The sequence below is a fragment of the Planococcus citri genome, chromosome 4, assembly GCF_950023065.1.
Source record: "Planococcus citri chromosome 4, ihPlaCitr1.1, whole genome shotgun sequence".
NCBI lineage: Eukaryota > Metazoa > Arthropoda > Insecta > Hemiptera > Pseudococcidae > Planococcus > Planococcus citri.
Genome location: NC_088680.1, coordinates 44,428,897 through 44,443,492, shown reverse-complemented (window position 1 = coordinate 44,443,492; position 14,596 = coordinate 44,428,897). Strand labels below are relative to the sequence as shown.

The 14,596-nt window shown below is 34.6% G+C and overlaps 1 protein-coding gene across 3 annotated transcripts; it reads left to right on the top strand.

The window, feature by feature from the left end:
- Nucleotides 1-5: 5 nt before the first annotated feature.
- On the top strand, nucleotides 6-14,581 carry Slik (Sterile20-like kinase). 3 transcript variants are annotated; one of them, XR_010558631.1, is made up of 24 exons: nucleotides 6-357; nucleotides 556-844; nucleotides 926-1,090; nucleotides 1,167-1,365; nucleotides 1,984-2,114; nucleotides 2,830-3,048; nucleotides 3,123-3,227; nucleotides 3,749-3,824; nucleotides 4,072-4,187; nucleotides 4,640-5,872; nucleotides 5,953-6,154; nucleotides 6,235-6,413; nucleotides 6,514-6,650; nucleotides 6,727-6,844; nucleotides 6,927-7,108; nucleotides 7,194-7,290; nucleotides 7,366-7,665; nucleotides 7,740-7,859; nucleotides 7,936-8,049; nucleotides 8,122-8,337; nucleotides 8,716-8,851; nucleotides 8,933-9,036; nucleotides 9,397-10,170; nucleotides 13,256-13,493. XR_010558631.1 is itself a non-coding variant. In XM_065363126.1 (23 exons), the coding sequence occupies exons 2-23, from the start codon at nucleotides 686-688 to the stop codon at nucleotides 13,424-13,426; spliced, it is 4,479 nt and encodes a 1,492-aa protein (XP_065219198.1). In that variant the 5' UTR covers nucleotides 7-357; nucleotides 556-685; the 3' UTR covers nucleotides 13,427-14,581. The 3 variants fall into 3 exon arrangements, 1 of the variants encoding a protein (XP_065219198.1); XM_065363126.1 differs by lacking the exon at nucleotides 9,397-10,170 and having other exon boundaries at nucleotides 7-357; nucleotides 13,256-14,581; XR_010558632.1 differs by lacking the exons at nucleotides 6-357; nucleotides 556-844; nucleotides 926-1,090; ... (1 more) ...; nucleotides 1,984-2,114; nucleotides 2,830-3,048 and adding an exon at nucleotides 3,518-3,557.
- The last annotated feature ends 15 nt before the right edge of the window (nucleotides 14,582-14,596 follow it).

Here is a 14,596-nt window from a genome sequence, read left to right as displayed (position 1 = left end):
TCAGGTGTGGTAAAACTCCAAAAAGATGGTTCTGTGCGTTCTATTTGAAAATGCAAATATTACGTAGGTTGTGTTTTTCATGTTTTTATTCAATTTATACCCTTTTTTATGTTGAATTTTAGTTAATTGTAATTAATTATCGTAATACTAGTGTTGCAAAGTGTCGTGAACTTGATATTTGTCTTACATCTGTGTAATAACTTCAACGTTTTCGTGTTATCGTCTTCCTCACTACTTTATATGATACGAATCAATTAATGAATGAAAGTTTGAAAGTGCATCAAAAATTCCATTTCCTTGAAGCAGTAACTTCAATATCGTCGTATGTGGACTTCGAAAGAAATTCAGATCTCAAATGTAAGTCGTATTACAATAAATGAATCCTGGTATCGATCGACTGATTGCAAATCCTATTAGAGAGACTTAGTAATTTGATACGTATACTTGGTGAATATCTTAATCATCACTGATTGGCGTGAAATATGAAAACATCACGCTTCGTTGTAATGAAAATTTCTGTTCGTTTGTTGACCTAAAGTTTTTTCCATGTTGCAGATTCGTGGAAAATATTTCTGAGAAATAATCATCTGGTACTCTCAAGAATGGGTTAAAAGTTAGCTATTCCATCTCCGGTGGAACTAGAATTGTGTTTTGTACGAAGCATTAGTTTTATGCTTGGTATAACATGTCTTTCATAAGTGGTTTGAAAAATTTGCTTCATTTTGGCAACAATGAAGCGAAAAAGAAGAAAGTTTTCAACAACATTAAAATCGACATTAACCCAGAGGAGTATTGGGAGATGATCGGCGAGCTTGGCGATGGAGCTTTTGGAAAAGTTTACAAAGTATGTCGTAGTTGATTTGTGCACTCATCGATGTACGTATTCATTCTTGATTTTCATCTAATCTATGCTTCATTTTATCAGGCCCAACATAGAGATACGAGACAATTGGCTGCTGCGAAAATTTGTATATTAGAAGACGAAGATGATTTATCGGATTTTATGATAGAAATAGACATATTATCAGAATGCAAACATCCGAACATAGTCGGCCTTCACGAAGCATTTTTTATCAGCGGAAAGTTATGGGTTAGTTGTCATTCTCGTAAATAGGTTACCTTTATTTTTTCAATACGACTCATCAACGAGGTTATTGGTGTTTCAGATGTTGATAGAATATTGCGACGGAGGAGCTTTAGATTCGATTATGGTTGAATTAGAGAAACCTCTTACAGAACCTCAGATTGCATACGTTTGCAAAAATATGTGCCAAGCGCTTGCATTCTTACATTCGCATAAAGTAATCCATCGTGATCTAAAAGCGGGCAACGTATTGCTCACCATAGACGGTGGAGTAAAGTTAGGTAAGATGGCTGAAAAATTTACAAACGAACCGCCTCTCGCGTTGGTACTCGTCCTATATGTGAGCTTATTAAACCATAGTGTTTGTTTTTGATTCGTGACGAATTCGTTATTATTTTTTACTTGCCATTGACATAGTTCCTTTTGACAAACTTTTTTACGTCGTAATTTGCTGAAAAAAAGAATATTTGAGCGAAGACTGCGCATAAATTATTTGTATTATTTCCTCTTCTCTTAACGTAATTGTAATTGGATTACAATAATTTTCCAAGCTCGATAATTCTATTTTAGATTTAATTACTTCATTCCGCCTAGTTTCACCTTCGTAGTTTATGACGAAAAGTAAACCATTGTTTTTTACCACTTGGATTCTTATCTTGACTTCTGTATTAGCAGTCGAGTTTTCCAGTATTGAGTACCGAGGCGATAATGCGTATAATAGAGACGAATATCGAATGTTGAATAATCGTTTCTAAATATTATGATAAACCCACGACTATCGTCTGATAAGAGGACATCCGCGAGAATCGAACTATTTCAATGACGAATATTAATTCTGAGTCATTTTTATAGGCTCAAAGTGCGCTGAATATACGATAATATTTTTTTATTTTTTTCAGCTGATTTTGGCGTATCGGCTAAAAATAAGCTTACGCTTCAGAAACATGATACTTTCATTGGTACACCATATTGGATGGCTCCGGAAGTCGTGTTATGTGAAACGTTTCGAGATAATCCGTATGATTTTAAGGTACATGATACGTATATATTTTGATGTCGTCATTTTTCTGACTCAGTTTTAGATTTGGTATAAAACGTTTCAATTCCTGCGAACAAAAATGAACAATGAATGACTGGGCAATAGTTCAAATTTATTATCTTTGCATATTTTTAGCTTTCTTGATTGAAACTGGCTCGGGTGGTTTCTAAATATATCACAACCAGTTGCTAATTATTGTTCCAGGAAGTGTTCGAACAAAATTGTAGAATATTTACCAAATATATATTATTTTTTTCGTACCTTCTGAAAACCAATGCAGTGGTTCGTAATCAGTTGGCATTTATTTTATAAAAGGTATCGATATGAAATTATTCGGCCTTATAATCGACAATTTTTTCATTCGTACGTTTTCAATGATGTTAAATTTCCAACAAGTTTGAAAAAATTGGTCAACTACTTTTCTCGCTTAATCTAATTTCAGGAGATGGGAGTACAGTCTAAAATCTAAATATTCTAAAATCATAGCTCATTTTCTGTAAACATATTCCGGTCATTAATATGTTTGGAAACACAGAAACTTCTATTTCTCGACTTCTGAAATGTGCTCTGTTTTTTTAACCTTTTCATTGAACACCTGCTACAGGCATTTCTCGACACAGAAATGTATTTACTAAACTTATTTTATTATTTTTTTTTTTTTTTTAACATTCAGTGAGTTTTTTAACGATAATTTGTATTTTTATAGGTCGACATATGGTCACTGGGTATAACGTTAATCGAATTTGCTCAAATGGAACCGCCAAATCATGAAATGTCACCGATGCGAGTTCTTTTAAAAATACAGAAATCCGATCCACCGAAATTGGATCAGCCTTCCAAGTGGTCAAAGGAGTTCAACGATTTTATAGCCAAAGCCTTAATAAAAGATCCTAGTCAACGTCCCACTGCAGACGAATTGCTCAAAGTAATTTTTTTTTCGATTTTTCGTTACGAAACAACGAAAACACCAGAATATTGATATCGTATGTCTTTTTGTAGCTTCCTTTCATACATAGAGACATAGATTCGAAATCTATCCGCGATTTATTATCAGAATATAAGGCTGAAGTTGTCGAAGAAGAAGTAGTCGACGAAGATGCTGACGTAAGTAAAATCCTCGGGTTATTTTCACCGCGAACCACTTCACCGGAATATAAAATATAAATAAATATCGTATCGCAAATTATGAGAGTATTTTGACGATGAGAGATTTTCTTTGAGTTGAAATTTTCGAACTTGAGCACTGTTCATCACGAGAAAAAAAAAATTGAGAGAAATAAATCAAAATGCACAAAGCTTGTGTCGAATTTGCATTCATCAGTCGTCACCTTTGTGTGTTTCGTTCACCCTGTTTATTGTATAAAATCTCCTTTCTTTGCATGCTCACGTAATAGCGATGTAGGAAACAGAGAAAACACCATTATCAAAGAATTGGTGAGTGTTCGTGCGCTATTTTTGCTTACGAGTAGTGGTAACATCTGAGTAGGTTGATTCACACTTTTTCGTTTCATTTATTTTAATTCTTCTTCGCGGTATTCGTAGTTTGAAAATACGTCCGAAGCGGCGGCGCTTCGAATTATGTATATTAAAACGAATAACGTCACGGTTGGTTTTTTTTCCTACAGGAGCCCCGCACTTGTCCATTAAGGCTGGACTTGGAAGAAGATTCTGCTTCTCTCAAAAGTGATCCGGAAATTAAGAGTGAGTATTTTTGCGCGATTCGCGGTAGGAGACTTGGAACCGTGCCAATATCATCGTTTCTTTTTCTTTTTCAAAATTCCTCTCGCTTTTGTACATAAAAGTTACATTGACCGATTTTTTTCGACGAAAAAATCACACCGTTGTTTGTTTATTCGTTACGTTAATCGATAGTAACGATTGATATTGGCCACTCGTCGATTTATATTATGTTTTTGTATTTTTAACCCAACCTTTTTTCTCTCTCAAGTTCACGAAGAAACCGAGTCTGCGGAGACGGATAAGCAGCTTGATAGAAAAACTCGAGAAGATGCGAAGATAAAGACTGAATCCAGTGTTGAGCCGAAATCGTCCGATGTTAAATTGGTGAGTGGAATTTTCTCTCTTTGTGTGCGTTCGGTTTTCCATTAAATTCGAGATGATTCATCGCCAGTTCGGATTCTGCAATTTTAAAGTTTTTTAATGAGAACTTATCGGTATTGGGTTTCGTGTTTTGTGCGATGTATTTTTTGAATTATCGATTTTATTTCGAAAGGTGTTCGTGAGTAATGTTTTATTGCGTATTTTTTTCGTGGAATTAAAAATATAAAATCTTTAAAAGAGGAGTCACGACGTTCATTAATTTAGACGAGGGATAACGATAGGATGTACAACCATATTAAATAATTGATTTTTTAAAATTTTGGTCGAACAAAGAAAATACGATAGTGAAGTAATTTTTGGTTCTCAGAAACCTTATTTTATTGACATTTTATGAAAAAATACTCCCATAAAATTTTACGAACTGTGTTAAATTTTGAAATGATTCTTTTTCACAGATATCCAAAAAACCGGAAGGCCCCGAAAGGCGTCTATCGCACGATAAAGGCCCAGCACCTAAACCACCCTCGTTACCTACGCCGGTGCTGCCGGTCGTAGAGAATGCACCATCTCCGCCTCCTACATCAACAACACCACCACCACCAACAACACCAACAGCAGCAGCAGCAGCAGTACCAATACCAGCATCACCACCAACCCTAGCTGTCGCCGCGGCCGCAGCAGCAGCTAAAGCTTCTACGCCGCGCATTGAATCGTTACCAGCATCATACTCAGAACCGGAACCAGTTGAAGAAAAATTACCCTCGAAACAGGAGGTATTCTTCGATAATCGAGACACCGGCGTCGACGAATCGCCCGACATCGAAGACTCGTCGAGTATTAAACCGTCCAGAAAAACGTCTTCCTCCAGCCGAACAGAACCAAGCCAGTTTGAATCTTCGTCGAGTGCGGAACCGCGTAGAAAATCCATCGATCAGGTGGATTTCGATCACCAACGACAACCACAGCCACATCAACATCAGCAACGTAATTCTTCGGCCGTTAAATCATCCCATTTGAATGGCAAACGAAAATCATCCGGCGATTTAATAGAAAGCAAGAGGGATATCGAAGCGGACGATATAAAATCGTCGTGTCCTCTGCATAAGCGTCCCATTGGTAAAGTGCCTCAACCCGTTAGACCAGTTTCGATGGTGAATAACGCCAACGAGATGTCCGCCAATGATCGCAAAACGTTCGATGAACCTGATCGTCGGGGACGAAATAGAAGCTCCTCGGTTTCAAATCGTAATCGTAGACGACCATCGCCGCCATCGTTGGATAGAGTTTTACAAATACAAGCTACCGATAAAATACTTAATAAAAACGAGATCTTCGCCAGAGACGATATCGGCGCGGATGATGTGTTCAAAAATCAACCTTTCGGTGCGAAAAATACCCCCAAAGATTCGGCTTCCAATATCGTTATATCTTCCGGTAGCAGTGGCAGCGGCGGCGGTGCCGATTCGTCGAATAAATCGAACGCCACCACTGTACGTATAAATCCGCTCGAAGATGTGTCGAACGAATCCCTCGAATCGAATATAACCATAGTTACCACTACACATCCGCCAATTCTGCATCAACTTCCGCATCACGGCAGCGATGACAGCGACGGCGTTATCAATCATAGTAATCGATTTTCATCCAATCAGGTCGTTATCGTAGCCAACGAGAATAATAAAACCAGAGTAAGTAATCGCTCTCTCGTGAGAATTATCCGCCGTTAATTCGATCGTTATTAACGACGCGTGTTTTTGATAATTTATAGATTAACGATTCGTCGGACGACGAGACTAGTGGCGAAGTATTGGTGATTAATTCTCCACCGTCGCGGTCTCAGAATGATATCACGTATTGCCAAGATACCAGCCATGTTTCCGTTATCACTGTTGGTGAAGATGATACACCGCTTAGAGTGAAAGATTCCAGAATCGAGGATTATCCTCCGTGGGATTCAACTATGTCGATTGGTTCGTATTGGCGAAGAGTATATTTTCAATTAGTCAGCTAGAATTACTTGTTCATTATTTCGAATAACTCGTTTTTTTAGACGAAACACCAAGCTCTCATAAGAAGAGCACTTCCATTGTTGTACCAGTATCTGCGACGTCTTCCCCAATTACTGTTCTTCCAGAAAATAAACAAAATGGAGACGCTGTGATGAATCGTACCGATGCCGACGATGTACTGATTATTGTTAATAATAAAGAGAAATCACGTATTCCTCAGGTTAGTATTGCTAGTGAGATTTTTTGCAGTATTTTCACCTTAGCAGTTTGATTGAAAACAGAATTTTCAAAAATTGTTTATTCCTATGAATATTTTACAGGATCGTCTCGCGTATAATTTAGAAAAACGTATTTCTCCGGCGAGGTCGAGTTGTTACTCAGATGATACAGGATCGGTTAGAAGTAGCGGAGGGCAACAGACTCCTCCTTCAGCTGCTAGTACTAGAACCTTTGACAGGTGAGTTAACTCCAGAGCTCTGTTGACATTTATTTTTTCGACCAAGTTTTGTAATAACCATCGCTAATTCACGCAGGTCCGATGCCGAAAGCATATCTACCACTACTAGTCAAGACAGCCGTGGTAGTAATAAAGAGAACAATAGACCAGAGGACGAGGCTGTTATATTGAGAAAGAAGGCTGATTATAATAGGGTAAGTTATCTTATATTCCTCCCTCCTCCTCATTTGTAATCGGATCTGGGATCTAATTCTACTTTCTACTTCGTTTCTGCAGAAAGATAATCGTAATAGTAGATCGATATCGAAAGAAGAATCCGAACTTAGAGCGTTGAAGAAGAAAACGCGTAAACGAACGCGTAAATTTGAAATAGACGGCGTTATCGTTACGACTACGACGAGCAAAGTCATCTACGGAGATGAAGATCCAAATTACGGATACGACGATCAACTCTTCAGGTACTGAAAAAAATAATTTTGGTTTAAAAATTCGTCTGCGTTGATTTTCTCGTTTGTTATGCTAAATATTCGTTGGATTTTGCAGAAAACAAGAACTACGCGAGCTCAAGGTATTACAGAAACAAGAACAAAAACAATTTCAAGATTTTTCCATAAAAACGCAAAACGCCAAAGATGTTCAGGTAATTAAGCGTCTTCTTTTTCTCCAATCTATGGACTATCTAAGAAAACGTGTTTACCTAATTTTATTTTTACAGGAGAAACGTTTCGAACAAGAGAAAAACGCTTTATTGAAACAATACGAAACTGATCTAGACAACATGACTAGACAACAAAGACAACAAATCGAACGAACCGAAGCGCAACAAGAAGCCGAGCTTAGGTTATCGTCGAAACGTATCCGAGCCGAGCAAGAACGTGAACTCAAAGAATTCCGCGAAAGTCAAAAACAAGAGCTTAGGTTACTTAAACAAGAAATCGATCTTATGCCCAAGGACAAAAGGAAATCTATGTTCAAAGAAAGAAAAGAAAAATTGGAGAAAGATCACGAAGAAAAGGTACGATTGTACCATTCGTTAAATTGACACTATTTTTTCATCATGTTGATCAACTTTTTTTCATTTTTTTTTAGGAAAAGGTATTTTTAGAGAAATTGAACGAAAATCACGAAAGTTCGTTGAGACGTCAAAGTGATTCGCATAGGGAAAAAATTGCCCTAATGGAGAGACAGTTTTTACAGCAGAAACAACAAGTTCGAGAATTGCTTTTGAATTTATTTTTCATATTTTTAAAACTGTATCAACTAATATCTTCATTTCGTATTTTAGTTAATGAGAGCCAGAGAGTCTGACTTATGGGATATGGAAGAGAAACAAATTCACGAACGTCAGCAGACAGCCAAAAGACAACTCAAAGATGGATTTTTCTTGCAAAGGCATCAAGTACGTGTAGAAAAAATCGTATACTTATTTTGAAACTATTCTGTTATGTAATACGTACGTTGTGAATTGCAGATGCTAATTCGACACGAGAAAGAACTCGAACAGATGAAAAGAATGAATATTCGTAAAGAAGAGGAAGTAATAAAACGTCAAGCATTAGAGAAGCGAGCATTACCAAAACGTATTCGTTCGGAAATGAAAGCCAGAGAGATGATGTTCAAAGAGTCGATACGTATTAATATGGCTACCAATCCGGATCCGGAATTGGAAAGGAATCGTTTCAAAAAAGTAATTTTCTTGTTTCAAATAATGAGTGTTGAAAATTCAAAAAAAAAAAAATAAAATAAAAAATTGAAAAAGTTGAAAATTTTTTTACAAATTTGGAAATGTAATTTCCAGAAAAACATGAAATTGGGCAAAATTGAAGAAACAAGTGTATATTTTTTTCTTTACTTTGAAAAACAATGTTTATGAAATAATGGTTTGAAGTTCATTTTATTAGGAGGTCAACAAAATTGTGAAGTATAAAATGATCCGACATCGTGATTTTTCTTGTTAAAATGCCAAATAGTTGCAGCATCTTATGATATTTTCATTCTTGACTCCTCCCCTCCTTATTTTTTTTTTACATATTTGTCTCTAATGGTTGTAATTGTATGTTTGCAGTTTCAAGAGAACGAAAAGAAAAGATACAAAGCAGAAACATTACGATTCGAATTGAAACATCAACGTCAACTTGAAGAGCTACGAATCGCTTCAGAAACTGCTATCAAAGAATTGGAGCAGCTGCAGAATGAAAAAAGTGATATTTTTTCCCAACATTAATTTTTATCTCGATTTTTAGAAACGTTTACTTACGGTATTTTTTATTCTCGTAATGCAGGAAAAATGCTCATGGAACACGAGACGTCGAAACTAAAACAATTGGAGGAGGCCAATATTAGAGAACTGAAAGAATGGAAGAGTCAACTTAAGCCCAGAAAACAGGTACACGACGTGGTTTCGGTTGCGACGAATGAACATGGCTTGAATTAGATAGACGATTAGCGTCAATTATTAACCAATAACAACGATAGTGGTTTTTTTTACTTTCTTCGGTTTCCTGTGTAGGGAAATATGCTGAGAAATATCTTTGTAAAATACTGTACTAGTAAATAATCGTATGTGGCGTATATCGAATGCGTGCGCTATCAAGCATGAGCCTGTAGTAGCTTCACTCGTAGTATATATTTTAAATAATAACGAACGCTATTGCGGCTATTTTTTTTTTAAAGCAAATAGGTACCTACTCTTAGCGTGTAATTTACGGTATATTATATACTATGCAAATTATTAATTTTTTTACAGCGCTTAGAAGTGTCAATATTGAAGGAATTGTTGGAATTAAAAGCCGCACGAGGGTACTATACGGTGCGGTCTCCGGCAATGCGCGAATACTCCGTTCCCGCTTCTCCGCAAGTGAAATCTATGCGAAGATTAATTCGTACCAATTCCGTTCCTAATAATTCCACTTTATCCAAATTAGTCTCCAAATATCGTACACCCGCTGACATCTCATCCCATCATACACTTAAGAAAAATCATTCCTCAGGGTTTTCGGGTTGAAGGGTTTTTTCTCACCTCATGCGCACTAGACCTTTTTTTTTATTCGTCTTAAAGCACCTCTCTAAATATGTTATACAATTTATATACCATATCTTGAAAAAAAAAAAAAGAGGCAAACTATGTTTTCCAATTTGTTATGTTTATATACAGCGCATTTGCATGAATGCTTTTGCAACGTGTTTGATTAGATTTTGGTTGCGGTTATTTTTATTTTGTTTTTTGCCAATTTTATGCTTTTTGAGCTGTGAAACGGTTTTGCATTTTTCTTACTCTTTTTTTTTCTTTAGTGCGTTGTACGTTATCGTATTTTTTTTTTCTATCATTTTTCTTCTTCGTCTTCTATTATCTTTCTATCATTTTCAATTATTTAATGTGTATTTGTTTCGTGTGATGGTTGTTTCTACTTACGAAGTCTCTTATTCTTTACTTATATCCTTTTTATACGTAAATATCTAATCGGAAATTTCAAACGCAATCGATACCGAAATTGGAATTGTTGTTCCAATTATGCTGTTTGTAAGTTAACGCTTTCTAAATACTATTTAAGAGTAGAAAGTAGTTTTTTAAGTAGCACTTTGTAATATTTATTCACGGAATCGAGGTGTTAGCGTTATCTTGAATCAAGGTTACTTTTAATAGTAGTGATAGAGGGGAGTAAAATAAGAACTGGAATGAAATTCGTGGTGGATTGTTGCGATAGGAAAAATAAATACAAAGTTACGTTGTCGAAATGTCCCATTTGTATCGATTAAAAATTAATTTTCTCACAGTTCAAAATTCGAAAAATAATTCCAATATTTAAAAAAGTTCTTTATTTTAGTGAGAAGATAGAAAGGGATGAATTAGGACACACTATGAAGTAATCTGTAACCAGTCTGGAGTGTGTTTTTTTTTTTTTTTTTTTTTTGAAGTTTCGCTTTGTTATGCTGCCATTTCCTGAAGTTTCTGGATTTTATGAGAGAAAGAAACTCTTTTTCTATAAAAAAAAAAAAAAACAATTGATTCCAGATACGTTCAAAGTTAAAAGAAATCATTAAAATTTAATCCAAATTCTCATTTCTGGACTCCAGAGCAAAAAGTATGGAAGTCCATTTTTTTTGGATTTTAAGATTTTTACATCATTGGAAAGCTCTTGCAAACCTCTTTCTAATGATGTGAAAATCGCAAAATGAAAAAAATTGTACTTCCATCCTTTTTGCTCTGGAGTACAGAATTTTTCGGAAGTATCACTTCCCAAATAAAATGTCCTCATTTTTGATCCTCCTGCGTAGAGCAGACATGAAATTCGGTCACTTAAAAAGTGACTTATAATAATTTCACTTACAAGTCACTTTTGTCAATATTTCGGCGAAATGGTCACTTTTTTAAAGACTTGTCGTGTAAAAAAGAAAAAGTGCAAAATTTTAGGAAATGATCAATATTTTTCATGAAAATCCCTCAGAATCATAATTTAAAAAAAAATTAAAAATCAACTGTTCAACATTAAAAATGTAAGATGATGTGATTGGCTGTCAGAATTTCAAGTGCTGAAGTACCTTTTTCAATTTTTGGTGAATTTTTGAAAATCAAATTCAGGCCAAAAATGAAGGAAAAAATCAAAAATTTACCAAATTGACCAAGAAAGCTGAAATTTTGGATATACCCTATTTTCGACACGCCAAATCGATTGGAAACTGTTTCAACCCGTTTTGAGTAGTTCTGGAGCCTTCAGCAGATTTTTGAAACTTGAAATTTCCCAAAATTTCATCAAATGGAAATGGAAAGCCGAAATTCATTCTGCAAACTAATTTCAATATGCTACGTATGTAGTCGACTGCATGGTGATTTCAAATGATCTTGAAGCTTGCAGCTACTTTTTGGAAATTTCAATTTTCCAAAAAACGCCATACAACCTTTCAAAAAGTCGCTGGAGGCAGCAATCGACTTCGTAGCGTATTGAAATTAGTTTGCAGAATGAATTTTGGCTTTCCATCTCCATTTGATGAAATTTTGGGAAATTTCAAGTTTCATAAATTTACTGGAGACTTCAGTAATTTTCAAAAAGTCGCTGGAGGCTCCAAAACGACTTGAAATCCACCTGCAGTCAACTTCGTGGCGTATCGAAATTAGTTTGCAGAATGAATTTTGACTTTTCATCTCCATTTGATGAAATTTTAGGAAATTTAGAGTTTCAAAAATCTACTGGAGGCTCCCGTAATTTTCAAAAATCTGCTGGCGGTTCCAGAACTACTCAAAACGGATTGAAACAGTTTCCAATCGATTTAGCATGTCGAAAATGGAGTATATCCCAAATTTCAGCTTTCTTGGTCAATTTGGTAAAATTTTGATTTTTTTCCCTCATTTTTGGCCTAAATTTGATTTTTAAAAATTCACCAATAATCGAAAAAGTCACTTTAGCACTTGAAATCCCCCCCCCCTATCCAGACGATGTCAGCCAATCTGCTGAGAGACTGAAAAGTTCGACATACCGAATAAAAAAGTCACAAAAACGGGGGTGAGAATTTCTCAAAAATTTTATTTTACAAAAAATGATTCTCTGTAAATGTTTTTTTCTTAATTTGGATAAATTGAATAAATGTTCAATTGTTCATTTTAGGGGGAGGTACAATGGAACAACTTTGCTTAGAGAACTTGAAATTGATATTTTAAAGGAATTTAACTAAGAAAAAATAATTAACCTTTTTTGCAAAATGTTCATTTAATTTTGTTTGATTTTTTAACTAGGAAGGGGCTGTGTAGACTAGAGGGAGGAAAACGTAAACTTTTTTGAGAGACTGTGGGAGGGTTTTTCTTGTAAATAGGACTCATTTAAACGAATTTTGGAGCATTCACAATTTTTCAAAGGGTGAGGAGAGGGTTCCCATCAGTTTTAGTTTCTAGAGGGCTACAATTTTCAGTGATTTTTTCCCACAAAAATCACCACTTTAGATGGTATAATTTGATGAACTTTTGAGTATTTTATTTCCAGGGTGCTTGATTCAAAAATTCAGAGAAAAATTATCAAAATCATGGTTACTACTGACGAGTGAACCTTTTGAAATTCCACTCTCCAATGAAAACAAAACCACGTCAAAATTCGAAAGAGCATGTCCTAGAACCTCCGTAACCAAAATTTCAAATTCAAGAGTTAATTTTTTGGATATTTGGCTTATTTTTGAAAATTAAAAAATTTGAAAAAGCTTTTTAAAGACGATTTTTAAGCTCTTTCATGAAGTGTAAATATGTTTGAGCTAAGTGAACCAACGTGAATAAATCATTCGGGAGTCTCCAGTGATTTTTCGAGTAGTCTTCAGAAATTTCAATTTTGAATCGCTCTGGAGGACAGGACCCAAAAAATGAATTATTTTTCAGTTCTTTTATTGTTTTTATAAAATAATCAAAATTTTATCACTTGCCCTTCTCATCAAACTTGTCACAATCCACTTGATAAAAATTCACTGCGTAATATTTTTCCGGTTGAACGAATGAGCATTTTTCAATTTAAAATACGAGTTATTTTTTTACCTACTTTTATGATGAATGTATATCGATATTAACCTATTTTATTTTTTTAATTTTCTAAACAAATCTTAACGCACGATTAATTTTTGTATCCAAACAGAGGCTCGAGGAACTATTTGCTCAGCAATTAGAACAAGAAAATGCATCGTACGGTTTACCAGCGTGCAATCAATTACCCTCGGATTTGTGCGAATTACCTGCGCATATTCCTCCGTCGAATTATAATCGAGGATCGACAAGAAGTAGCTTATCTTCGGTATCGGCTGATTGATTATCAGTGCAGTGCGCTTTTATTATTGTTCTTTTTTTTATGTATTTACTTCAATTATTGTGTATTTATGTAGACTTGTATTATCGTTCGTTTTTATTTTTCTTACGTATGCATATAAACGGAATGTTTATATCATTAATAATGACGACTCTGACTCTTGGACTTGATGTCTCTATTACGTTATTATTTATTCTATGTAGTTTAAATTTTCGTACAGTTTTCTTCGGTTATTTTTTTTCCAAACTTCTGTGAAGTAAACCGACGATTAAAACTCACGAAAATTTATTACCATCGCATATAAGTAATTTATGTTGGTTTTACGCGAACAAATATCATTTCTTTTTTTTTTTTTTCATCGTAATCGTAATTCAGGTGCCATGATTCCAATCGTATTCTATTTATAAATTGGTTTCATATCCAACTTCGAGCAAATGTTGTAAACAGTTACCTGTAAAATTGCGAAATTTTACAACGTGTCGATGACGTCGTATCATATAACTCGAACGTATGTATACTCCGATTACGATGACCTTTTTTTTTTATATTGTATGTATATTATTTATTTTTATATCGTTTATAAATGTTAGTTGAATTCAGTGACAGATTTTTTATTACTTTTTTCCAACCGAATTTCACCGTTGCCGTTGAATTTTTTTTTTATTGTTTTCAATTGTTTGTATTTTTGTTGTTTATTGTGTAATCTATTTTTTTTTAATATGCTGTTCATCGATACCTAGTGTAAAACGAAGCCTTGTAAGCCAAGTAGTTGATTATTATGTTCCTAGTAGAATTTTCTAAATCAAAATACTATACATGTGTAATTCGTTTGAGATGTACGAACGGAGGGATTTTACGAGAACATATGAAAACTTGTTGGTTTTTTCGAAGGAATGAAAATATGAAAAGAAAGGTGGGAGGGGGTTATCTATTTATGAAGAAAATGAAAAAGATAAACGAATAATGAAAACGCGTTTAGGTAATTTATTAGTTGGGGATTTTGGATAAATGTGTAAATATTTTTGTTATGCTTATTATTCGACTTTAATTATTTTATAATTTTTTTTTCTAAATTAATTTAATGAACAAAATTATTCTGTTAACAATTTCATGTAACATACTAACTATCAAAAAGTAATATACTTTATTTTTATTGTTTTTGTTGTGGTTAAT